General features: G+C 47.6%; 2 protein-coding genes across 17 annotated transcripts in view; both read right to left on the bottom strand.

Moving 5' to 3' along the window:
• LOC6543211 (Down syndrome cell adhesion molecule-like protein Dscam2) overlaps positions 1 to 25,362 on the bottom strand; it is a 61,293-nt gene that overhangs the window by 22,946 nt on the left and 12,985 nt on the right. For 5 of the 16 annotated variants that reach the window (XM_026979563.1, XM_026979554.1, XM_026979558.1 and 2 more), the window contains exons 3-8: positions 24,765 to 25,109; positions 20,499 to 20,669; positions 18,063 to 18,212; positions 12,777 to 12,900; positions 5,112 to 5,956; positions 4,882 to 5,043 (exon numbers count right to left, since the gene is read on the bottom strand). In XM_026979563.1, the coding sequence (XP_026835364.1) occupies positions 4,882 to 5,043; positions 5,112 to 5,956; positions 12,777 to 12,900; positions 18,063 to 18,212; positions 20,499 to 20,669; positions 24,765 to 25,109 (1,797 nt within the window). Of the gene's footprint in view, positions 1 to 1,342; positions 1,634 to 4,881; positions 5,044 to 5,111; positions 5,957 to 6,764; positions 6,878 to 7,350; positions 7,475 to 10,604; positions 10,726 to 12,776; positions 12,901 to 13,425; positions 13,550 to 13,633; positions 13,663 to 14,238; positions 14,366 to 16,021; positions 16,146 to 16,220; positions 16,354 to 18,062; positions 18,213 to 19,354; positions 19,526 to 19,657; positions 19,817 to 19,910; positions 20,082 to 20,498; positions 20,670 to 21,628; positions 21,800 to 22,780; positions 22,943 to 24,764; positions 25,110 to 25,362 lie in introns of those variants that run through there. The other 11 variants (XM_026979565.1, XM_026979567.1, XM_026979561.1 and 8 more) reach the window with 11 other exon arrangements.
• On the bottom strand, positions 4 to 1,332 carry LOC113564145 (Down syndrome cell adhesion molecule-like). The gene has a single exon (XM_026979573.1). The coding sequence runs from the start codon at positions 893 to 895 to the stop codon at positions 437 to 439; it is 459 nt and encodes a 152-aa protein (XP_026835374.1). The 5' UTR covers positions 896 to 1,332; the 3' UTR covers positions 4 to 436.

Below are 25,362 nucleotides of genomic sequence, written 5' to 3'. Positions count from 1 at the left end.
GGACGGTGGTGGGTTTAAAATGATCTCAATCAACAGAACACTAATCTAAGACTACGAATGTTAGTGGGTAACCATTGACGAGCAGCTCGGCGCTTGAGCTCACGTTCCCCGCATTGTTGCTGGCCACGCAGCTATAGTTTCCAGAATTGGCGGCCTTGACAGATTCTACCGTGAGCAGGCTAATCCGTTCCCCGATCTTGCTGGCCATCACGCCAAGGTGCGTGAAGAGGGGCAGGCCATTGTGGGTCCAGCGGATCCTCAGTGGCAAATCGCCCTTGGCCACGTGGCAGGTCAACTGAACGCTGTCGCCCTCGTTGGCCTCCGCATCGAAGCTAAACGGATGGATGCTGGGCAGGACTGGGATAGATGGGGGATATCACTTAAAATCGAAAAAGTCGAAATCGAAAAGTAAACCAAAATAATGTGTCTACTGCGATTAAATCGAGGGGCAGTAACCGTTGACTTGCAACTCCGCGCTGTAGCTGCTCTCGCCCGCCTCATTGCGAGCCAGACAGGTGTAGACCCCACGGTGCTCGGCGGCTATGTAGTCGATGTTCAGGGTGCTCGACTTGCTGGACATTCGGCCGATGACCACGTCTAGGTCACCACTGTTGAGGGTGTGATTGTTGAGAGCCCAGGTAATATTGATGGGCAGATCGCCCTTGATGGCCGTGCACTGAATGCCCATGGTTTCGCCCGAGTTGGATGCCTCGTCGCCGAAGTCAAAGGGTCGAATTTGAGGAGGCACTGGATCGAATAGTTGGCGGGACAGGAGTGATGGCGAGGAGGGGGGAGGAGGAGAAGAAATAAAGACATAACTTAAGAGCCACTTCCTTGTTGGGATATTAACCATTGACCACCAATTCAGCACTCTGCTCGGAAGTCCCCGCCGCATTGGTGGCTATACATTTGAACAGGCCCCGATGTTGGCCATTGATGGCGTCGATGCTCAAGGAACTCAGCTTGGGGGACATTTTGATGATGCGTATTCCGACGTGCTCGTTCGTTATCGGCTGTCCATTCAGAGTCCAGTGCAGCTGGAGAGGGGTGTCGCCCTTGAAGACCATACATTGGACCGCGGTGCTGTCTCCGTAGTTTGAGGGTTCCTCCCCAAAAACAAAGGGCATAACCTGCGGTGGCACTACAGCCAAATAGGCATAGAGAACTCGCTAGTATTTGCTCTACCATAATGCCAAAACAGCTAGGATACTTCTTGATGCTAATTCTTCTGATTTGTAGACTGCTCCAACACCAAACACCACAAGCAATACTAAGTCAAAACAATATAGATAGAAAGCGTGCTCTTAATTCTCCTTATTCAATATTTCTTGTGTGGACAAACCATTCACTTGCAGTTCAGCTACATATTCGCTGGTCCCCGCCGGATTTGTGGCTATGCACTTGTAGACACCGCGATGGAAAGCATTTAGGGAATCAATGTTTAACAGACTCGTGCGCTTATTCAGACGCATCAAGGTAAACCCGTTTTCGCCGTTAATGATTGGAGCGGAGTTGAGGGACCAGCGAATCTCCAGGGGCAGATCTCCCTTGGGCACCACACAGTTGGCACTGGCAATATCGCCGACATCGGCGGCTGATTCGCCGAAACTAAAGGGCAAAACCTGGGGCGGCACTAAATGGACAGGAAATAAATGGTAAATTAAAACTCAAACAAAAAGAATTTAAAATAAAAGCGTTGAACGATGAGTATGCTTTGAGTAATAACCATTCACGTGCAATTCAGCGCTGTATTCAGCGCTTCCCGCCTTGTTGGAGGCAATACATCGGTACAGTCCGCGATGCCTGGCCTCAAGGGAGTCGATGCTCAAGGAGCTGGTACGCGGATTAAGGCGCGACAGGGAGAATCCGTGTTCACCGGTGATGATGGGTGCCGAATTCAAGGTCCAACGGATCTCCATTGGCAGGTCGCCCTTGGGGACCATACAAAAGCCACCCGCGATTTCACCTGTATTGGCTGGCTCAGAACCAAAGTCAAATGCTTGGATTTGGGGAGGAACTTTAAAAGTGGAGACGAGGTGGAGACAATCAAAAGTAAAGTAATAAAAAGCTAAAATCAAATAAAAACTAAACACTATTGATAGTGATAAAGTCGAACAAACCGTTCACATCTAGTGTGGAAACGTATTCAGCATATCCCGCTGAATTGTTAGCTATGCACTTGTAGCTACCCCGATGGACAGCTTCCAAGGAGTCAACATTCAGCGAACTGGTGCGCTTATTCAGCCGCACCAACGTGAATCCCATTTCACCATTCACAATGAGTGCGGAGTTTAGCGTCCAGTAGATGTCTAGTGGCAAGTCCCCTTTGGGTACCACACAGTTTACACTGGCCACTTCCCCGCGATTAAGGGGCTCATCACCAAAGGAAAAGGGGCTGATCTGTGGTGCAACTACGAGGAGGAAATCCATTTTAGATCGAGACGTAGACAAGGCGCTCAACCACCAAATAAACCAGGATCGTGTTAGTAGGAAGCAACTTTACAGGCGCATATATAGACAGATCCAACAGGGAGTTTCACCAACCATTCACTTGCAGCTCAGCGGAGTAAATCGCTTGACCCGCCTGATTTTGAGCCACACAGCTGTAGGAGCCCCTATGCTTGGCACCCAGTGCATCCGCACTTAGGTAGCTGGTACGCTGATTCAACTGCATTACTGTGAATCCATCCACACCGGTTGCCACACGCTCACCATTCAAAGTCCAGTGGATTTTCAGGGGTAGGTCCCCCTTGAGGACAACACAAGTGATGCTCAAAACATCGCCCATGTTAAAGACTTCGCTGCCAAAACTGAAGGGCAGCACATGGGGAGGTACTACAGATTTGAAAAGGTTTAAGGCAATAAAAGTAAGTAAAATTATAATAAAAATAGTAATAATGGAGCTTGGAGTGAGGTCCCTGGGTCCGTGTACCGTTGACTTTGAGCTCCGATGCGGTGAAACTAGACCCTGCCTTATTTTCGGCTATGCACTTGAAGACCCCGCGATGATCCTGCTCCACGGCGGCTATGTTCAAAACGCTTGTCCTTGGGGACAGTTTCAATATGGTGATTCCCTCCTCGCCGTTGATGATCGGCCGCGAGTTTAGCGTCCACTTGATGGTGATTGGCACATCGCCCTTCTGGACCATGCACTGCACTCCGGCATTCTCGCCCGTGTTCACAGGATCATCGCCGAAGGAGAACGGCGCTATCGAAGGTGGAACTGCATGGCATGGAGGGAACAAAGGAGGAAGGGAAATGGGTAATGACGAAAAAAGACGCAAAAACCAAAAGCAAATCTTAAGAGATCAACAGGGATTAACCATTAACAGCCAGGATGGCTGACTGCCTGGTCTCGCCCGCATTGTTGGTGGCCACGCAGGAGTAATTCCCAGCATGCCGAGCCCTGACGGATTCGATGCTCAAAACGCTGATACGTTGACTGTTCCGGGTGACTATCAGACCATCGTTGGTGTAAACACGACCGCCGTTCTTGGTCCAGGCTATGTCGACGGGCAGATCCCCCCGGTTCACGGTGCAATAAGCGGACACCATGTCTAGTTCGTTGATCACATCCTCGCCGAAATCGAAGGGCATTATTTGTGGCAGGACTGGTTGAGCCGGGAAGGGAAGGCAAAAAGCAAAAGATGACAGGAAAAACTTAAGAAATTTGCTCCTTATCTGCTGAACAATAACCATTGACTGCTAGCATGGCGGACTGGATTATGGCCCCCGCGTTGTTGGTCGCCACGCAGGAGTAGTTCCCCGCATGGCGTGCTCGCACGGATTCAATGCTCAGGACACTCAGGCGCTGGCTGTTCCTGGTCACAATTAGACCATCGTTGGTGTAGACCCGACCGCCGTTCTTTGTCCAGTAGATATCCACGGGCAGATCGCCCTTGTTCACCGTACAGGAGGCCGAGACCATGTCCAGCTCGTTGATGCTCTCCTCGCCAAAGTCAAAGGGCACGACCTGGGGTAAGACTGGGATGGGGTTGGGTTAACAGAAGAGAACCAAGGAAAATCAAATCGATCTATTCGAGGCTATTAACCATTGACGGCCAGGACTGCCCATTGCCGAGTTTCGCCTGCATTATTGGTGGCCACGCAGGAGTAGTTCCCGGCATGCCGCGCCCTGGCAGACTCAATGCTCAGGACACTCATGCGGGTACTGGTCTTAGTGACCACAATACCATCGTTGGTGTACACTCGGCCGCCGTTCTTCGTCCAGGCCACGTCGATGGGCAGGTCGCCCTTGTTGACCGTACAGGAGGCTGAGACCATGTCCAGTTCGTTGACGGTCTCCTCGCCGAAGTCGAAGGGCACGATCTGGGGCAGAACTGCGGAGGAGGGCGAGGAAGCGAGGAGGGTCAAGAAAACAGAACTCAAAATCCAAGGAACTAATGTATCTACGATCTACGAATCGAAGAGGGCCTAAGCGAACCGTTGACGCGCAGCTCTGCCGTGTGGTAGATGACCCCGGCCGCATTCCTGGCCACACACGTGTAGTTCGCCCGATGGCGAGCATGCACGGACTCTATGCTCAGCATGCTGATGCGCTGCGTCGTCTTTGTGATCAGGATGCCGTCGTTGGACATCAGGCGACCCACTCCCGTCGTAGGATCCGGAGCCGTTGTCCAGTACAACTCCAGGGGAGTGTCGCCCTTGTTCACTGTGCACGTGGCCGAGACCATGTCGTTCATGTTGATGGTTTCCTCACCAAAATCAAAGGGTACGACCTGCGGTGGAACTGAGCGAGAGGTTGGGGATTCGATTGAGAGAAGAACGAACGACCAACGACGAGGCTGAAAATTTTAGACCCACCCAAAACAATAGGTTCGACCAGAGCATTCTCTGGAAAAATAAGCATTTTCAAATTACCCATGACTTGCACTTCCAGGGATCCTCGAGCGGAGTATCCTTCCTGATTCTTGGCCACACAAGTGTAGGTCGCTTGGTCCGAGTTCCGTTCCACATTCTCGATTATCAGCGTTCCGTTGGGGAAGACCTTCTGTTTGCGGTTGATGGGCAGGGCACGGTTATCTAACGAAAGAATGAAAGTTTCATGAAGGCAAACTGAAGGATCCCTGTTGATTCAAATCGGTACTCACCCCGCTCCCAGACAATAGAATCGATGGGGTAGCCAGCTACAGGACAGGTGACCATCAAAGTTTCGCCTGCAACAATCGCCTTCTTCTCCATTTGCCGGATGTAGGGCAGTCCATATACGTTTAACTTGGCCGAGTGTTCAGCCACGCCCACTTTGCTCTTGGCTATGCACTTGTAGAGGCCGCCATCGTTGGCGTGAACCGAGGTTATGTTCAGATAGGAAACCACATCCCCGTTGACCGTCACATACTGTCCGACCTGATAGCGGTCGTTGTTGGCGATTTTCTTTCCGTCGAGTTCCCAGGAAATTTCGGGCGTGGGGTTTCCGCCGGCGACGCACTTGAGGAACACACTTGGTCCAGGTTCCATGGTCTCTTCCTGGAAGGCCTGTCGGATGACGGGAGGATCGAAACGGCCTCCAAGCTTCAGCTCAGCACTGGCCTCGGCAGATTCCTGGTCGTTCCTTACGAAGCACTGGTACATGCCCTTGTCCTCCTTCTTCACGGATTCGATGCGCAGGACGGGTTCGCTGTGTCCGATGGCCTTGCCGTCCTTCATCCAGCTGACGGTCTTGATGGGATTTCCAGTGTACTGGCAGGTGAATACGGCGGGGCGTCCGAAGTCCACTGTCTGAGTGGGGGGGTCGATCTTAGCGGACAAGGGAGCAGTGACGGTAAGCACGGTCTCAACGCTCTCGCCTCCCACGGAATTGTTCACCACGCACAGGTATTTGCCGGAGTCCTCGACCACTGCGTCCTTGATAATGAGCGTGCCGGAGACCTGCTTCACTCGGTCATTTAGCACTACAGCTTGTTTACGGGTTGTTCCTTCGATGAACTTATACCATCTGGAACGAGAACGTAGTGTTAGTAGGGAACTCTGGGGTGATGGTTGGCATCGGGATTAAGTGGGCACAGAGTGAGTCAGTCTATTTGGTGAAGAGAATTCGTGTAAGACGAACTACTTACCTTTCCGAAGTCTGGTGACGGATCTTACTTACCTTCATAACCAATATATTTTATATTTTATTGTACCTGCTCATTCTGTGCACCACTTTTGGGGACTTGGGGGAACCTATCCTCGACCTAGTAATGGGGGCCTAGTAAGCTACGTAGTGGATACCCCTGTCCAACAACCCTTCTTTCATAAAATGGCCTAAGCAATCTCCCGATACTGTGGGAGCTAGTTCTGAAATAAATCCTAATTCTGTGAGTTCCCATTTCGGACTGCTGTTGACTCCGATAGTTGGCCTTCATTACCTAAATGCGGGGGTGGGAAACGATTGCCCCAGGCACAATATGGCCAAGTCAGCAGTCGCCGACTTTGTAATTTCCTGCAGCCGATCACCGGATATTTTGGGGGAAACACTGCCCACGGGCTCTGAAAATGAATAGCACTTACATAAAGTTGCCCCCCTGTCTAATAGGAAACGCCCAAATGCTGGACTAACCTGATAATGGGTACTGGAAAAGCCTGCGCCTGGCACAGAAGGGCGAAACTAGTAGATATCTCTTTGACAAACGTGAAACTCTTGGACTCGCCAGAAAATGTGGGAGCTTTGGCGCCAACTGGCTCTACAAAAAGAATAACAATATGTTTCTCATGGGGCTTTTAGATTTCTTAGTCTTATGCCTAGTGTTATGTCTATGGGCTACCTTATCAGGGGCACTGGGTACGCCTGTGCCTGGCAGAGTAACGCGAAACTCTGACCAAAGTAACGCACAAATGTATAGCTTTTCATGTCGGAAGCAAAGGTTGGTCCCTTGGCACTAACGGGTTCTGGTGAAAAACGAGAAGAGCCTTCTTAACTGCCTGAATTGGAATTACCGTGTATAGGGAACCGGAAAAGCCTGAGCCTGGCAGAGTAGCACAATATCGCTCGAGCTTGAGCCCAGTGTGCTGGAAATCTTTGAAGCCGTAGCAAAGGTGGGAGCTTTGGAGCCCACGGGCTCTGAAAGTTGGAATCAAGACTTAGGAGAGTTTTGAGGGACGATTGTTAAACTGCCTGAGTGGGTGCGGGTTTAGGTGTGTCAGTACCTCATGGCGGGAACTGGATAGGCCTGAGCCTGACAAAGTAGAGCAAAGCTCTGACCCACTGGCCGAATATAAGAAAATACAATTGAATCCGTTGAAAACGTGGGAGCCCTGGCGCCAATGGGTTATGAAAGCAATGATTGGGACTTTAATTGTAACGGTTGGTATATGGGAAAACTGCCCGATGCTCAATAGTTAATATCTAACCTCATAATGGGAACCGGATAGGCCTGAGCCTGGCAGAGCAGGGCAAAACTCTGACCCACAGAGCGTGTGTAGGAAAACGAATTGGAGTCGGTGGAAAAGGTGGGAGCTCTGGCGCCGATGGGCTCTGCAAGCAATATTGTCCAATTATAAGTGACTAATCTCTAAGAAAACTGTCTGATTTACGCCGGGCTCAAAGCTAACCTCATTATGGGCACTGGATAGGCCTGAGCCTGGCAAAGCATCGCAAAACTCTGGTCCACAGCGCGGGCATAGGAGTAGGAGTTGTAGTCGGAGGAGAAGGATGGAGCTCGGGAACCAATGGGCTCTGCAACGTATTCAAACTGGGTTAACCTACTGAAACTTGCCTAATGATAGGGACGGGAAACGCCTGAGCCTGGCACAATAGCGCAAAGCTGGCCTTAATCGACCGCTCGAAGATACTGCCCTTGGAGTCACTCGAAAAGGTCGGAGCTTTCGCTCCAACGGGCTCTATAATAAATAAATGTCATTTGTCCTTAGCCTTAATTTTTATAACCTTAACAGAACCAGTTGGGCAGCGTTGGGTTGAATCCAATTACCTAAATATGGGCACGGGATAGGATTGGGCTTCGCAAGTTAGGGCCAGTTCGATATTTTGGGGCGACTGTATGGTGAATGTTGAAGCTACACTAGGAAAACTTGGCGCCTTAAATCCCACAGGCTCTGAAGGGTCAAAAATGCATTAATTAGGCGAGAAAATGCAAAAAATTAAAACTGACTGAATGTTTGGGTTTACCAAAGTGAATATAGGGTTTCAGTCTATATTTCAATTTCTAAGTTAAAGTTGAGCACATTTAAATGCCAAAAAGTTACAATATCGGGTCGTATATATTCTGTATTATACCTAAAAATGGGCACCGGAAATGCCTGAGCCTGGCAAAGCATGGCAAAAGTGGAGAGCAGTGGAACCTGTTGTTGAAAGACCATGACCCCTGTTGGAACCGACGGAGCCTTGGAGCCAATGGGCTCTGAGAAGTTTTAAAATTTGAATAATAAATAAGTTGTGTTACAAACTTCGTACTACTAGTAACTCACTAACTGTCTGAATGTGGGCTTACCTAACGATGGGCACTGGAAAAGCTTGGGCCTGGCAAAGCAGGGCAAACGCCGTGCCCTTTGACTTTTGCACCTCGATGAGCTTGTACTCGAGGGAAAAGGTGGGGGCCTTGGCGCCAACGGGCTCTGTGAATGCAGTCACCCATTAATTAGCTAAACGCAAACAATAAACTGACTGAATGTGCTTGGGGATCGACGAAAGTACACAAATACTTTCCGTTTTATGCGAAGCAACAAACTTTCACTTAGGCAGTGGACGTGACCCCACGAGGTCGTGAACCTGACCCGAATGGCGCGGAAAAACTTTAGCTACTAAGTGTAAAGCAGAGGTGGATAACTAATGCATATTTCCTTTTAGTCAAAGTTAAGGCCACGGACATGCGCAAAATCACGGCCCATACAGAAACAGCTGGGCGCGCAACAAGTGGAGGTTGCCAGCGCCCACTCCGCCCCCTTCTCAATGTCATTCGACCTTAAGAAAGTGGCACAAACCAACGGTTGTTGACCCACAAACGTGCGTTCATTCATAAACCGGTGTGCGAGCGAGACACATGCGATCCACGCCAGCTTGGGAGGGGTAATTGTTTGGGAAATTTTTGTGGATGCCAAGCATGCGCAGTGGTCAACTGCTCACCCACACCAGTGCACAACGAAAAGGGAAAGGGGAAGCACCCACACATGCACAGCCATGTGTACCGATTCTCTCCCTCTCTCTCTCCCTCTCTCCCTCTCCCACTCTCTCTCTTTCCGCCGCTCTGTTTATGGTTTGTTTACGTAGCTTACTTTTCAGCGTGCGGGAGTGTGGGTTTGGGCCTATTTTGTTTGTGGTCTGCTTTGCGCGCGCATTTTTATGAATGGACCCACCGCCCCCTCGCACCACCACCTCCCCGCCCCGTGTGCCCTCTTTCAAAGCAACAAATCTGAGGGCAACAGTTCACACTTCTCATGCATAATTAATGTCACGTTGCAACGCTACCAAAAGGGCCGCCAGAATCTGCTAACCTGCTAATGGGCACCGGATATGCCTGCGCGGGACAAAGGAGCACTATGTCCATGTCGCGGTGACGCTCTATGCCGGACCACTTGGTGTCCACCGAGAGCACGGGCGCCTTGGCCGAAACGGGCTCTGTGGATGATGGCAACACTATACTCTATCGTGGGCTTGGCAAGAATGCTGGGATTGAATCTTGCTGATGAATCTTGCTATGGGGTATTTGTTGAGCACAGTAAGCCAGGTATGACTTTGTAGAAATAAACTAAAATGAAGTTTAATATGGCAAACTCGGATTAGTAAACTGCTCCAAATCCCTCTCAACCTGAAGTAAAGAATTACATGACTCCTTTGTAGTTCTTGAGCTGCGCTTACCGAAAACTAGGGGCCGGAAACCCCTGAGCGGGACATAGTAACGATATGGTGTGCGTTACCAGCAGTTCCAGAGGTTTTTGAACCAGGGCTGGGGTTCTGGGCGCAGTGCTCGAAATGGGCTCTGCGAAGTTCATGGTGAAGTATCTTTCATGGATCGATATCGCAGCCTGATGTTGGTCTAAGGGCTCAACAGTGCCCACATATATTCATTCGCTTATTCTTACTTCTTCTCTGAGGCGAATCTAGTTAAGCTCGCAATTTGCAGTTTAATTATTTTTTTACCCAATTTTATTTTCAAAGCAGTTACGAAACTAAACGAAGCCTTAAAGGAATTCAGTCTAACCTAAAGGCGGGCACTGGAAAGGCCTGCGCGGGACAGAACAAAGCCAGATTGGTGGACAGCATCCGCTCGATCCAGGAGCGCTTTATGTCATTAGAGAGCAGAGTGGGAGCCTTTCCGCCGACGGGTTCTGCTTGGAATTATGTTGGTATATATACTGTTATGTACTACTTAAAAGGAAATCGAAATCCAAGCCTGGTGTTGGTTTAGGCGGCACCCACCTAAAACTAGGAGCTGGATAGCCTTGCGCAGGACAAAGTATTGCGGTGGCCGCCATGGACTCCACAACATTGGGCTTATAGGACAGAGCATTGATTTTGGGCGGACTACTGCTTACGGGCTCTACAAAAGTTACAACGCTATCAAAGTCTAGGGAAAGTAATTGCTGCAAACTGTCTGAATGCGGGATTACAAGGAGGGGAAATGTAAAAGCTCGTGCTTTTTTACACCGACCTAAAACTTGGGGCGGGATAGCCTTGAGCCGGGCACAATATGGAGAGATCGGTGTGGCCAGGAACCACCAGAGGTCGGGATTGAAGAGGCGGCACCTTGGGAGCAGTACTAGAAACCGGCTCTGCAAAGAGATTTCAGCATGCGACTAAAGAAGGCTCTAACACCCAACACCTGACAACTGCCTGAATATTGACTCTGTTTCTAAACATTACCTAAAAACAGGCACAGGATAGCCTTGAGCCGGACATAGAAGCGCCATGGTTGAAGAACCTGAATATGTCTTCATATCGAACTTCGCCAGAGATACCACTTTGGGCACAGTACTGCTTATAGGTTCTAAAAATGTCAGAAGCACCATCTTAGCAGAGGAACACTATAGTGCATTGAAAACTACCCGAATGTTGGACCTCACCTAAAAGCCGGCACTGGAAAACCCTGCGCAGGACACATTATGGAAACGATTTGGCCCAGCCGCACGAATTCTATGTTGGTTTTCTGAATAAGAGCCACTCTGGGAGCAGCACCACTAATGGGCTCTGAAACATAAATCATAGTATTCCATAACGATTCAATCCAACACATTCACAACTGAAAACTCCCTGAACGTCTGTGAGTAATCACCTAAAAAATGGTACCGGATAGGCCTGGGCTGGACAAAGTAAGGTCCCACTTCCTGCCAAGGATATATCCACATTCCGGGTCTTATCGCCGGAAGTGAGTCGTGGACCCACACTTCCCACAGGCTCTATAAAAAAGAGGATTTATAACCCTGGCACTAGGAAAACTTTAAAACTGCCCAAAATGCGTAGGGATTTACCTAAAGAAGGGTACCGGATAGGCTTGACCAGGGCAAAAAAGGGTACAGCTAGAAGCGATTCTAGCCTCTGCATTTTTCAGACGATTTTCAACACTGATTTTGGGTGCTACACTGCCCACAGGTTCTGAAACAGATTGCTCAATTAGTGACGCACTTCAACATTTTAAAGTTAGTTTTGAAGCCTGCCTGAACTCGGGATTACCTAAACGACGGTACCGGATACGATTGCGCTGGACAAAAGAGGGTCAAGGTGGACTTGGCTGAGGCACCAGCATCCCTGAGACGTTCGCCCACACTGATTTTGGGACCTACACTGGCAACGGGCTCTGAAAGATGATGAATATTGAAAATGACAGCTAGCCGAACTCCAGGAAAACTGCCTGAGTGCGAATGGAGTGGGCCTCACCTGAATGCAGGCACCGGATAGGATTGGGCGGGGCAAAATATGCTCAAGTCGCCGTGCCTGAGAACCTCGGCGTCCTTGCGACGCTCACCCACGCTGATCTTGGGCGGCACACTGCCCACAGGCTCTGGAACCAATAGAAGTGGGGGTGAGAACCGGAAACCCATGTTGAGATTGAAAACTGCCCAACCAAGCTTTTCAGGGAAGGGGTGGCTGTGATACTGAATGGGTTAAATCGGGTGGCAGACTAATTAGAGTTCGGAGCCAATGAGGCTTGAGGACCGGGGCTAAGCTCTCTTGTAACTTTGGGAAACTTTGGGCAGGTCGCACAGTTGGCCAGCAACAAGTTACCTATAGAAGGGCACGGGGTAGGCCTGGGCAGGACAGAAAATGGCTATTGTCCTGCCCTGGCGGATGCTGTCGTGACTGAAGCCGTCCTTTTTATTGACACGTGGTGCCACGCTGCCCACGGGCTCTACAAATTGTATGTGAGGATTATGAGGCGAATTAAGACAGCCTGGGAAGTATTGGATGTAAAGCACTCGACAATGACCAACCTATAAACGGGCACGGGGAAGGACTGGGCCGGACAGCGAAGGGCCACCATTCCGCCAATGGCAATGCGATCGTGGCTGAACTCATCGTTTTTATTCACCTTTGGCGCCACACTACCAACCGGCTCTGAAAACAGTTCCGAGTTACTTAAGTCCAACATGCCCCATGAGAACTACAAGAAAGGGGCAACCAGGGCACTCGACATTACCTATAAAGTGGAACCGGAAAAGCTTGAGCAGGACATTGTATGGAAATGGTCATGGAGCTCTTTATGCGGTCGTGATTGAACTCATCCTTGCGATTTACACGTGGAGCAACACTGCCAATGGGTTCTGTGGGAAGTTTTGTTTCAGTTTCGATTGGAGTAACTGCCTAAGCTTAAATCTTAGATGTTTACCTAAAAGCTGGGATGGGATATGATTGAGCTGGGCACAGCAAGGCCAGGGAGCTATTGGACTTGGCCACAAAAATGCCCACTTTATCCTTAATTTCCACCTTAGGTGCCACACTGCCAACGGGCTCTGAAATTATATTCTTATAAAGCTTCTGAGCTTGATAATCTATCTAAATGGAAAACCCGAGCTGAAGGATTGTACTCAACAATGTTTTTACCTAAACGCGGGCATTGGATAACCTTGAGACTTGCACAGTAAATTCAACGAGTTGCTTGATTGTCTGATATTCACACCAAACTTATCCTGCATATCAACTTTGGGCGCCACACTACCAACAGGTTCTGCAAGAAAGGGTTATCCAATAGATAAAAGCAATTGCCCTGATCTGATGAAAAACGCAGACTGTGGGCTGTACTCAGCAATGCGATTACCTAAATGCCGGCATAGGAAATCCTTGCGCCTTGCAGAACAAATTCAGAGATCTATTCGAGCTCCTGATGGTGAAATCCATCTTATCGTGCATATCCACCTTGGGTGCAACACTGCCCACGGGCTCTGAAAAGTTCAGTTTGAACGGCATGTACTATTGCATACCTCTCATCTACAGATAGCTTTGGAAACTGCCTGAACAAGACAGAAGGGAGATCCTACCTATAGGCTGGCATGGGATACGACTGAGCTGGACACAGCAGACTTAAGGGCTGACCCAGGGGCTTGTCTAGCCAAGTGATGCGGTCTTTTACGTCCACCTTGGGCGCTACACTGCCCACAGGCTCTGCAAGTGATATAAGTGCACAATAATATCTCAAAAAAAACCCCAGTCTTTGGACTCCTTTGAGAAAACTGCCTGAAGGCTTACCGGGCGCTTGGCATTGGGAAGGATTGAGCTGGACAAAGCAGATTCAGGGCACTGCCTCTGGGCTTGTCGACCCACTTGATCCGGTCGTTGGGATCCACTTTGGGGGCCACACTGCCTACAGGCTCTACAAAGATTTAGGGGATTTAGTCAGGACATCTTTCGATTACCTCAGATTTACTGCCTAAGTGCTGGGACAAGGCCTGCAAGGCAGTACTCACCGGAAGGCAGGCACTGGATAGGACTGAGCTGGACAAACTATAGCTAGACTGCGATCCAGGCCCACCCGGGCGTAGTTAATCTCATCTTTAATATCAACCTTTGGGGCCACACTGCCAACGGGTTCTGGGAGAAATTGGCTCTTTAATAGGTCTTGTTAAGAAATACCCGAATGTTGGAACGCGGTATTACCTAAAGAACGGCATTGGATACGACTGAGCAGGACAGATGAGAGCCTTGGAGGCGCCCATGCGAGTCCTGGCAAAAGTGAACTCATCGCGAGTGTCCACTTTGGGAGCCACTGAGCCTACGGGTTCTGAGTTTAAGATAATTTCCAGTTAATGCTTCGCCATGCAGAATGAATGTTGGTGGAGGGTATCGCAACTAACCTAACAATCGGCACCGGATATGCCTGACCAGGACATTGCATGGAGAAATCCTCTTCGAGCTTCACTTGCAGCACTTGAAACTTGTCGTGCAGACTGGTAATCTTTGGCGGAACAGATCCAATGGGTTCTGGTTGTTGGAACAATAATATTAGGGGATAGCATATACATGGAGTGCTGGGATAGGATGACACGACACCCACCTAACGACCGGAACAGGATAAGCCTGACCGGGGCATTGCATCGCAAAAGCGCTTTCCAGTTTAATCTGCATCAGTTGAAACTTGTCGTTGATATTGTTGATTTTTGGCGGCACGGAGCCAATGGGTTCTGGAACATGAAGTGTAATGAAACCCTGGGGAAGTCCGAATAGAAAGCAGTCTGAATTGGTGTTGGGATTACCTATTTATGGGTACTGGAAACGCCTGACCAGGACACTGCATGGCATACTTGGTGCCCAAGGAAACCTCCATTGTGCGGACTCTTTCCAGGAGATTCAACTTTGGAGGAACTGAAGCCACGGGCTCTGAGCGAAAGACAAGTTTTAGGCTTTGAGCACTGGGATAGTACGCAGGATACCTGCCCAAATGTTGGAAGCCGAGCTAGCATATGCTACCTATCTATAGGCGGGAATGGGCTATGACTGGGCTGGACATAATAAACCTAATAGAATAATCACTTAAGCAGCCGTGTCCTGAATTCGAATAACGCCCTGAAATTGTGTTCCCAATTGAAGGCATGCAAACCTGTGGGCTGGCATCGGATATGACTGCGCCGGGCATAGAAGGGCGAATCCGACTCCCTGGGCAATCTCGCGTGTCTGCAGCTTGTCCTGGACATTTATTTTCGGCTTGACGGAACCAACGGGTTCTACGAGCAAAACATCAAGGAGAGTCATGGGTAAGGAAGGAAAACTGTCTGCCGACGATGTTGGGAAGGGGAAACCCACCTGAAGGACGGGGTAGGATACGACTGAGCCATGCAAAGGAGGGAATAACTGCTGGCCAGCTCTACGTCTATGAACTGGTGCTTGTCTTGGGGATTCACTTTGGGTCGGACACTGCCCACGGGTTCTAAAATTTAAAGAAGATGGCCCGTATTGTAACTGACTGAATGTTTTCAGATGCCTTGAGGCAAAAGCCCACTGAATCTTACTTGAAAACCGGCATGGGATACGATTGCACCGGACACTGAATGTTGAATCTTGTTCCGCTCTGGATCTGCATCATTTTGAAGCGCTCTAAGAAGTTCAACTTGGGCGCCACACTGCCAACGGGTTCTAAAAAATCGTAATTTATCTACCTGTGCCCATGTTGAAGCAGAAACATTTGTCTTGAATGTTGGGCCTGGGAGTTGAAAGTTACCTAGAAATTGGCTGCGGATACGCTTGAGCCGGACATAGAAGACTCAAGCTCTGCAATCTCTTGACCTTCACATGCTTCAAGTCATCGGAATTGGAGATCTTAGGACTGACGCTACCAATCGGTTCTGCAAGGAGATCGTTTCGTTGCACAAGGTTCCCAGCCCGATTGTAAACTGCCGATGTGGAAGTCAGGGACATTTACCTAAAGAAGGGCTGCGGATACGCTTGAGCTGGACAAAGGATGCTCAAGTCCTGGCTGCACTTTCCCTTAAGATGCTTGAAATCCTCACCATTATTAATCTTCGGGCTGACCGTGCCAACAGGCTCTATAAGGAAGATCAGTTTGGGATTGCTCAAAGATCTACATTTTTGTGATGTGCCTGAGATGGGAAGGGACTGACTGAAATAAGCAGCTGGATTTACCTATACACAGGCACTGGATAAGCTTGAGCTGGACAAAGGAGCGTAACACTGGCCTCTAGCTTAATCTTCACCGTCCGCGAATCGTCGCCTGACGTGAGTTTTGGCCCAACGCTGCCAACGGGTTCTTAAAAGGGGTTTGAGATATAAGGCTCTAAAATGCTAACCCTGCCTGAAGTTGGGCATAAAGTGGCTTTGTTACCTAAAGAAGGGCACTGGATAGGCTTGAGCCGGACACATCAGTGTAACGCTACCCATCTTGGGCACCCGGGTGAGCGTTATGTGCTCCTGATTGCCATTGCCATTGAGCTGAGGACTTACACTGCCGACCGGTTCTGTTGAATTCGGGATATTAATGGAACGAAATCGTAGTCTACTTGGAAGCCTAAGTGTTGGGCTGGGTTTACCTAAAGAAGGGCACCGGATAAGCCTGCGCCGGGCAAAGAAGAGTGGCACTTGCCGCCAGATACACCCGGAGAATTCGCGACTCATCTCCGCTGGTCAAACGGGGCCCAATACTGCCAACAGGCTCTACGAAATGGGAAACGGAAAGCCAAACTTTTAATTCCCGAAAGGAACACCTTCAGTTGGGATAGGCGATCTCTTACCTAAAGACGGGCACTGGATATGATTGAGCTGGGCACAAAAGGGTGCTGGCTTGCCCAGCAGAGAACTGGAGCACCTTAATGTCATTACCAGAGAGAAGCCTGGGCCCCACACTCGCAATGGGTTCTTGAAAGAGGTGGATATAGTGAATTGCAAGGATATTACTAAGCTGCTTTCTCAATTGGAAACTGGCGCAAGTTGGTCTGGGTCTGGATGTATATTAGCCCTACCTAAACAGGGGAGCTGGATAGGCCTGGGCAGGGCACAGAAGGGTTTGACTAGAGCCTTCGTCTCCCGTGAAACTGCTGCTGGTCAGAGTATTGGGAAACTTGGGCGAAACTCTGCCCACTGGTTCTGTGAATGAAGCGAAAACGTTCAAAGTTATTAGCCTTACATAGTACAATGCCAATAGGTAAAGATATGGAAGAACTTGGAGTGACTTACCTTGGGAGCAGTTCAAGGGAGAAAAGAAGTGAAAGTGGGACTGGCAGTTGAATCATTTGTTGGATCTGGCGTTTCAGCTAACTCGGATTTCTTAAGAACGGACCACACCTACTCTAGTTGGCTTTATTTCAAGCTCTCAGCATTGTCGAGTACCCTATCCCAACATTCAGGCAGTTTTCAATTTAGACTTAGGTTACAGCAACAATTCTTGTTGGAAATAGTATTATTATTTTAAGTATTTATTTATTCTCATTCTATTTATTATATATAAATATATTCGAATTTATATTCTCAGTACGTCGTATGCACTGCACATTAGCGTTTACGGTGCGCAAAGAAAGAGATTTTAAGCAAAAAATCTTTTTGATTGCATTCTATAAAAAGCCAAGAATTGTTGCTTGTGTGTTGTTTTAGTTATATTTGTTTGGAAACTGCAAACACTTTAGCTTTTAATTGCATACATTTATGTGAGTGCAATATCCAAACAATTTTCAAAAATATTTGAAATATGATTTCATTTGTCATATTGTTTAATTATAATATATTATTATATGTATTACATTGATACATAATGAACAAAACGTAAATATAATTAATATCTCCATATTTCAAACATTTTATGACATTCGAGAATAGAAACAAATCATTTTTAAAAATAATTTAAAAATCGATTTGTATCTTTTCTCTTTGAACTATGTAAGAGAAAACTCCAAAGGATACGTATTGTATTGGTATTATACATATTTTGTATATGTCTAATGGCTCGAATTTGCAATTTACCTAAAACATTGTATCATTTGAAATTTTCTCTACAACAAGAAAACTTCAGTTATCAATGAAATCATGAAATTTCAGTTGCAAGAAATATATTATATATGAATTTGGTTTGTTCTGTAAAAACTTATTATTGACAAGTGCAAAATGGTCAAAGAAAGCAATAACTGAAGTTTTTTGTTCCACTAGTACGAGCAATTGGCCAACTAGGCGGACTTACCTGTGATGACCAAACGTCCTTTTGTGGCACTCAACCGGGTTTCTCCCGTCAGACGATGCTTGGTTCGGCACTGGTAGCTCTTGTATCCGTCCTCGGGTCCAACTTCGCGGATGTGCAGCTCTCCAGAGGGCAGTACCAGATACTTTCCATCTGATATTTGATATGTTCAGATAGAAAAAATAAAAGGTTAGTGAGGACTTGTCGGCTAACATGGCTAAGTCAACTTATTAAGCCTGCTGTAGGTCGAACAAAATCAATTGACTAACATGCATTTAATTGAATTTATTCGCTCTACATTTGAAAGCCACATGGCAGGTAAAAATATTTTCATGTTGTGTTAGGTTTAATTGTGCAAAAACTTGACTGCTGCTAATCGTTGACCATGCAATGTGACTTTGAAATGAAATTACAGCTAAGTTAAGATTGACTAAATGAGAACCCCTTGAGTTATTCTGCACAATTGTTACACTTAAAAACGTAATTTGTTATTGATTAGATTTAGCTTGTGGGCCAGTTTAACTACTCAACTTTTTAGGATCTCCTTTAGTCTTATTTTAGGAACTGTGCTAAAATTTCGATTTGCATCGAATTTGTTTTAACAAAGTTCCATAAACATTTACTTTACACCAACAATGCCAAGAGTTTGTAGTATAAACAAATAGAATCGAACCCGAAAGATTGATTGTAATCTATTTACATTTACAATAGAAAAACATTTTTAAATTCTAATAGTTTTACTTCGTTTGCGAATCTCCAAATTCCGTGGCATTGTGCTTAATTCTAGACATGCGTTAACAAAAATGCCAATAATCTTAGATGAAATGCATGTTACACATTATATATACTCGTTTTTTTGTGGTATATATACAGCAATGTTGGATTATTCATTCGAAATGATATGTATCTACAGATTGTTACGTGGTTGACGGTTTATTAGCATTTTTGCACTTATTTACACTACGCTACTTTATCAACGCTACGTTCAACTACATGAAGGGGTTTCGGCTTCTTTTGGGCAAGTCAGGAGCGACCCATGGATTTTTGGAGGGGAAAACGAAAAAGGGTTGGGATGGGTAAATGAAAAATAAAATATAAAACGAAAAGGTGGACAGCAAGAAGGAAAGACACAAAGAAGGCCATTCGAAAGCCTAAGCAGCGCTGAACGTGGAGAACTTCTTTGAGAGCTCTAAAGAAACCACATCGAGACCAGATCGAAGCGAACCGAATTGGATGGGGGCGCAGGATGTTACGGAGGAGTGGGCAATGCCAAAGCTCTTAGTCTGTAAATTTACCGCTTTCCGCGATATCCTCCTGGGGATAGATAACTCGCTCCTCGTCCTCCACCCACGAATCGACCACTATGAAATCGGCCACAAAACTGGGAATGTGGCACTTTAGGATGGCGCTATTGCCCCGCAGTATGGACTCATCCATGACATTGACGGTGTAGGATTGTGGCACAACTGCAAAGTTTACGAAGAGATTGATTGAGTGGGACGTGGGTTTAAATCATAAGGATGAAAGATGCGCCGTAAAAGGATCCCCGTTCATGTAACTGAGCAGACTGCACAACTCTACGAGACTCGGCGTCCTACCGGTTATGTTCTTCGTGAAGACCTCGCCCTCGGTATCGATCCAGTCGGTTATGTCTATGTGATCCGCCACAAAGGAGGGGGTCTGGCACTTGAAAATGGCCGCATTGCCCTTGATCACGTACTCGTCGTAGACTTGCGACTCGAAAAACTGCTTCACCACTGCAAAACGGGAGGCGAGAATTTAAAATCGGGACTGGGAAGGGTCGAGGTTTACTACTCTAGCTAAGCTAATGCCGAAAATCGTAGTGGTTACCAACGGAGTCGTCCGGGAGGGGCCGCAGGATCTCCACGCCCTCCTCGTCGATCCAACCCTCCACATCGATGAAGTCTGCCACAAACGAGGGCACCAAGCACTTTAAGGTGGCGGAGTTGCCACGCAGCACAAACTCATCGATCACCCGTGTCTGGTAGAACTGGTGGACAACTGAAGGAAATCAGAGCGAACTTAGTGAAGTAATAACTGAGGGAACTGGGAAGGTTTTCTGGATAGTTCTAGGGTAGCCTGAAGCCTGAGAGAGCTAAGGCAAAGAAACGTGGCCAAGTACCCGTCTCCGCGGCATTGTTGGGATAGTAGTTGCGACCCTCCGAGTCCAGCCAGAGATCGACGAACACGAAGTCGGCCACGTAGGAGGGAATTTCGCACTTCATCACCACGGAGTTGCCCCTAATGACGTACTCATTGTCCGCCTCGGACTCGTAGCTTTGGATGACCACTAAGCCGGAAGAATAACATAAGATAGTGTAAAATAGGGGTTGGGGCTTGGAAGTTTGGGGTCAGGAGGTGGAAGATGGGACCTTGTGCTGCGCTTAACCGAAGAAGTATGTTTTGCTTGAACTGTACCATAGGCGTTGGTGGCATTGTTGCGCCACAACTCCGTGCCCTCCTCGTCCACCCAGGCCTCAACCTGCACAAAATCGGCCACGAACGAAGGGATCTTACACTTGACCACTGCCGCGTTCCCTTTAATTACGTATTCATTCTCGGCCTCGGTTATGTAGAACTGTGAAACGACTTTGAATCGAATAAAATAATAAGTAAATGGAAAAGAGGGGAGCACTGGGAATGGAGCTGGTGGAAATTAAGCATAAAACTACTGGATGAACATCTTTGCCGCGCACCGTAATTGTCCGAAAAGGACAAGACATTGCCCTCATCATCGATCCAGGACTCAACTCGAACAAAATCAGCCACGAACGACGGAATCGAACACTTCAGAACGGCAGCATTACCCCTGATAACGTACTCGGTCATAATCTCCGCCTCATAGAACTGATTGACCACTGCAAAGGTGTGTAACGAAAATATATAGAAGAGGTAGAAATGGGATTGGATGGGAAAGAAGCCCCCACATAGCGTTGCCGTTGCAATATTGTTTAGCTCTGCGGTTATACCATAGTTCTCAGAGGGACGCAGTTCGGTTCCCTCCTCATCTATCCAGGATTCGACACGCACAAAATCGGCCACGAACGACGGAATGGAACACTTTAGAACCGCCGCATTGCCCCTAATGACATACTCCATCAGGATATCGGCGCCGTAAAACTGATTGACAACTGCGATTCAAAAAGGTGTAGAGTGGTGAAATGAAACAGAAGCTGAAGCAAATTGTAATGGGAAAGGAGTGGGAATGCTGCTTAGGACTAACTTCTTAATGTTTCAACGGTGCGGGACTGTACCAAAATCCACTTCCGGAGCGTACTCAGTGCCGTCACTAGCCACCCAGGCCTCAACCCGCAGGAAATCAGCCACAAAACTGGGAATAGTGCACTTCAATACCGCCGTATTGCCTCGGATAACGTACTCGGAAACCACCTCAGCCTCGTAATACTGATTCACGACTGTAAAGCAAGAGTTTTTATGAGGAGGAACCAAAATGAAATGAACTTGCTGATGGAGGGAGTGGGGTAGGTGCGGGATGGGGCTTGGATAATCCTACATAACCATTAAGATTCGTTATAGTGCATGTGTACCCGCTCCCTGTTGATCGCCCAGCGAGCCGTAGAGCTGCCCCTCTTCGTCCTGCCAGGATACGACCTGCACAAAGTCCGCAACGAAGGATGGAATCGAGCACTTCAACACCGCCGCATTGCCCCTTATGACGTACTCGTTGTTCACCTCCGATTCGTAGAACTGCTGCACAACTGGAGGTGGTTCACATAGCCTTGGATTACATAACGAAGCAACGGAGGGGAACACGGGGATGGGCATGGGGATGGGACGCCTACAGAACCAAGTTTAAGTCCAAGCCTTGCGTGCGGCGGGCGTGTGAAAATGTGAAGCTAGCTAATTGAAACGAGAGTGTCTTCTAACAGCGCAGACAATATCGCGGAGTGCACTTAATGGGACCCTAAGCGCAATCAGCTTGCGAGCTCCGCGCTTCCCTGAGAAAATCTCCGGGCAAGAGGTTAATAATGGTTTTGATAACATGGCTCATCAACACGCAGTCACCCGAGATAGCATAGATAAACGCATAAAAGTAAACATAATATGTAGATGCAGGAGGGAAAATGGTTAGGTACTTATCCATAATTCTTAGGTGGCACGCAACTGTACAAACCCTATGTATAGCTAGCCCAAAATGAAATCAAAAAGTTTGCCAACAAACCGTATTCACTGCCTGGCAGAAAGTCCTCGTTCTGATCGGTGTGCCAGGAGACAACGCTCACAAAATCGGCCACAAAGGAGGGGATTTCGCATTTCAAGACCGCCGCATTGCCGCGTATCACATAGGCCTTATTTACATCGGTGTCGTAGTATTGGGCAACGACTAAAACAGCAATGCCAGCAATCAAATAAATGCGTATGCGTAATAAAACCGAAAATAAATCAAATTCGGATAGAACTGAAAACGAAACTTTGACAATATGGGGAAGCTACGACGAGGGAGCGAAGGATTCTGAACTGTTTCTTCCCTAGCCAGTGTTGGTTAATAAGTTATTCTTTGAGTTCGGTGTGTTGTATATTTTACAGAATTTGGAAATTAGTGTTGCAAGTTTTCCCTTTAACTGCCCTTGCACTGTGCACAAGTGTTTCTGTGAGTGTGGCTTTGCAGTGTTGTACAGTAGTGGTTAAAGTAGTGCTATTTTTCTAAAAGCTCACAAACAGTTCTTCTGGTCACACACCATATTCAACGCCTGGATAGAAATTCTCTTGCTCGTCACTGTGCCAGGATATAACATTCACGAAATCGGCTACAAACGACGGTATATCACATTTTAATATGGCGGAATTGCCGCGTATGACAAATGCCTTGTGTATATCTTCTTCGTAGTGTTGGGAAACGACTAAACAGTAAGGAGAAACGATAATAGTGGTGAGTTTCAGATTAAAATAAGGAATGAATGAATTATGGAATGAAGGGATTGTCTGTGAAACTAGCGGAATGGCGACCACAGCATGCTTTTAGTAGAGCAAAACTACATGTATCCTCTCTGCATCTGCAGCTCGGATCGCACCGTATTCTGCGCCCGGAAAGTAGTTCTCCTCCTCATCGGTGTGCCAGGATACCACTTCGACGAAGTCAGCCACGAACGATGGAATCAGACACTTGATGACCGCCGAATTGCCTCTTATAACGTGCTCCTTGTTCACATCCGCCTCGTAGTACTGGGCAACCACTGGGAAAAGGCCGATTATTACCTATTATGTCTAAAATATTCTCACAACCTTGAAAGCTTTTAGCAACTGAGTTCCTGGAAAATTCTGGCTTTATAACCGCCTTCTGGTCGGAAATTCATTAAACGAAAAACACCGAAACTATCGTCGCGCCGCTGCTTGACAGGCAAAAGTTAATTTCAATTAACCGAAAATTTTTTTACGCCAGCCCGTGTTCAGGGTGTAGACCATAACTCATTTCGGCCAACTAGCTGCGGGCCAGCTGCGCAGAATGTTTTCCTCTTGTGCACCTCATTCACATATAAGCATACTATAAAATGATAAATTCCTCCGGTTAATAGCAAGCGAAAGCAAACGACAATAATGATGTCAGGCTTCTGGAACGGGGGGCGTATAGGGCGATAGGTGAGGTGGTGGCTGGGATAGGTGTGCTGGCTAATTGCCAGGGAACACGTCAGCTGGCGATGAGTAAGCGGGTGGCATGGCTCCGACATAATTAGCTAAAATGTGCTCAAGTCTGGCCCATCTAGGGCTGGCTCCATGGAAGCGGAAGTGACTGATATCCAGGGGAGTTGGGTCTGGTCCATAACTCGATCAGCTGGCAACCCGTCAACCCCACGGTGTGCGCTAAATGGGCTGACAGTTTCATCTTCTTCATCATCGTCGTCGTCGCAGCTGCCACATCTTCCAGGGGAGCTGTTAACGGCTGCTGAACAGACATGCACGGGCATGACAGGTACAGTTACCGACAAAACATTGTGTCACGAAGTAAATCAGCGAAAACGAACCGATTAAAGTGAAATGCCAACTTGCTTTAAACTCTACTAAACGTTGCACAGTTCGACTGAAAAAATGTGTGAACATGAAGCGTGCGGAAAACTTTGGCAATTCGCATAGCGTTCAATGGAAATCCCGTGAAAACTCGGTTTTAATTGCCGCAGCCGGTGCAACAATAAGTCAAACACAAGGGGTTAAAGACTGCAAAGAGCAACTTGACACGCAAAGGCAACCGGCAACTGTTTGCTACGAACTCAAAGTGCCAAGTAGAGGAGATACGAAACCAACGCAGATGGGTCTTCATTTGGGCGAACCTGCAAAGGAAATGGTAGATAAGGGCAGTGCAAAGTCACCTGTTGGTTAAATGTAATTTTCAGATTACTAAATTTCACTGTACTAGCGGCTTTAAAATAAAATAAGTTACTTTAACTAATCGTTCTCTTATATAACTGCTGTTTTTCATTGCTGTTTAAGCTGACCTTAAAAAATGTATTACAGCCGAAGTTTAATACAAAATGGAATAGAAACTTTAATGACATGTATAAAGCGCACATCCATTGAAAATTCATTCTTCAAAAATTACTATCTTTATTAATCATTTATTAAACATCCGTGATAACTTTGACATATGGTCTTCATGATTGGTTTATATGTATCCCGATCAATATACACTTTGCACTGCCCTTCATTTACCTCGGAACCCTGATAACTTACCGGCTCGAACATGGACGTCCCGGGAGATGATGGATCCGAACTGGTTGCGGGCCAAGCAGGCGTACACCTGGGCATGAACCTCCTGGCGGTAGTCCTCGGCGCGGAACGGAGGGAAGACCAGCTTGCCGTCGGATGAGATCTGACGCAATCCGGGGACATCTCCCACGGCGGTACCGTCGCTGCGAATCCAGATAATCTCGGGCATGGGGTTGCCGCTGGCCTTGCACTCGATCTCTGCGCCGGTGGAGTTGGAGAAGTCAATGCGGTTGGTGGGCTCCTTGAGGAAGACTGGTCCTTTTTGGTCGGCATCTGGGGGATTGGCAGCCAGGGTCTGACTAGCACCAGCTGAAATGGAACAGAGAGCAAAGCCAATAAGTAACAGTAAAAGACATTTTTAAGTACCACAACTGCTAGATAACAATCTCTGATTTGAACTAGTAAACTAGCTAGAAGGGGTGATCTTCGTCACTACGACGACTACGTGTGTCGTCCGCAGTGATATATCTAAATCGATTTCGATTTCTACACACATTTCTAATTTGATGCAGTTGGCAGCCATCCCGGCACTTGATCAACAATCACTTGGCTACGCTCTATG

The sequence above is a fragment of the Drosophila erecta genome, unplaced genomic scaffold (genome assembly GCF_003286155.1).
Source record: "Drosophila erecta strain 14021-0224.00,06,07 unplaced genomic scaffold, DereRS2 tig00000055-arrow-pilon, whole genome shotgun sequence".
Taxonomy (NCBI): domain Eukaryota; kingdom Metazoa; phylum Arthropoda; class Insecta; order Diptera; family Drosophilidae; genus Drosophila; species Drosophila erecta.
The sequence above is the reverse complement of the archived record's forward strand: the minus strand, read 5'-3'. Positions and strand labels throughout refer to the sequence as shown.

What these genes read in the sequence shown, in the direction of transcription:
- LOC113564145 (XM_026979573.1), bottom strand. Translation starts at nt 895, where the DNA reads ATGCGGCGGGGACTTCCGAGCAGAGTGCTGAATTGGTGGTCAATGGTT.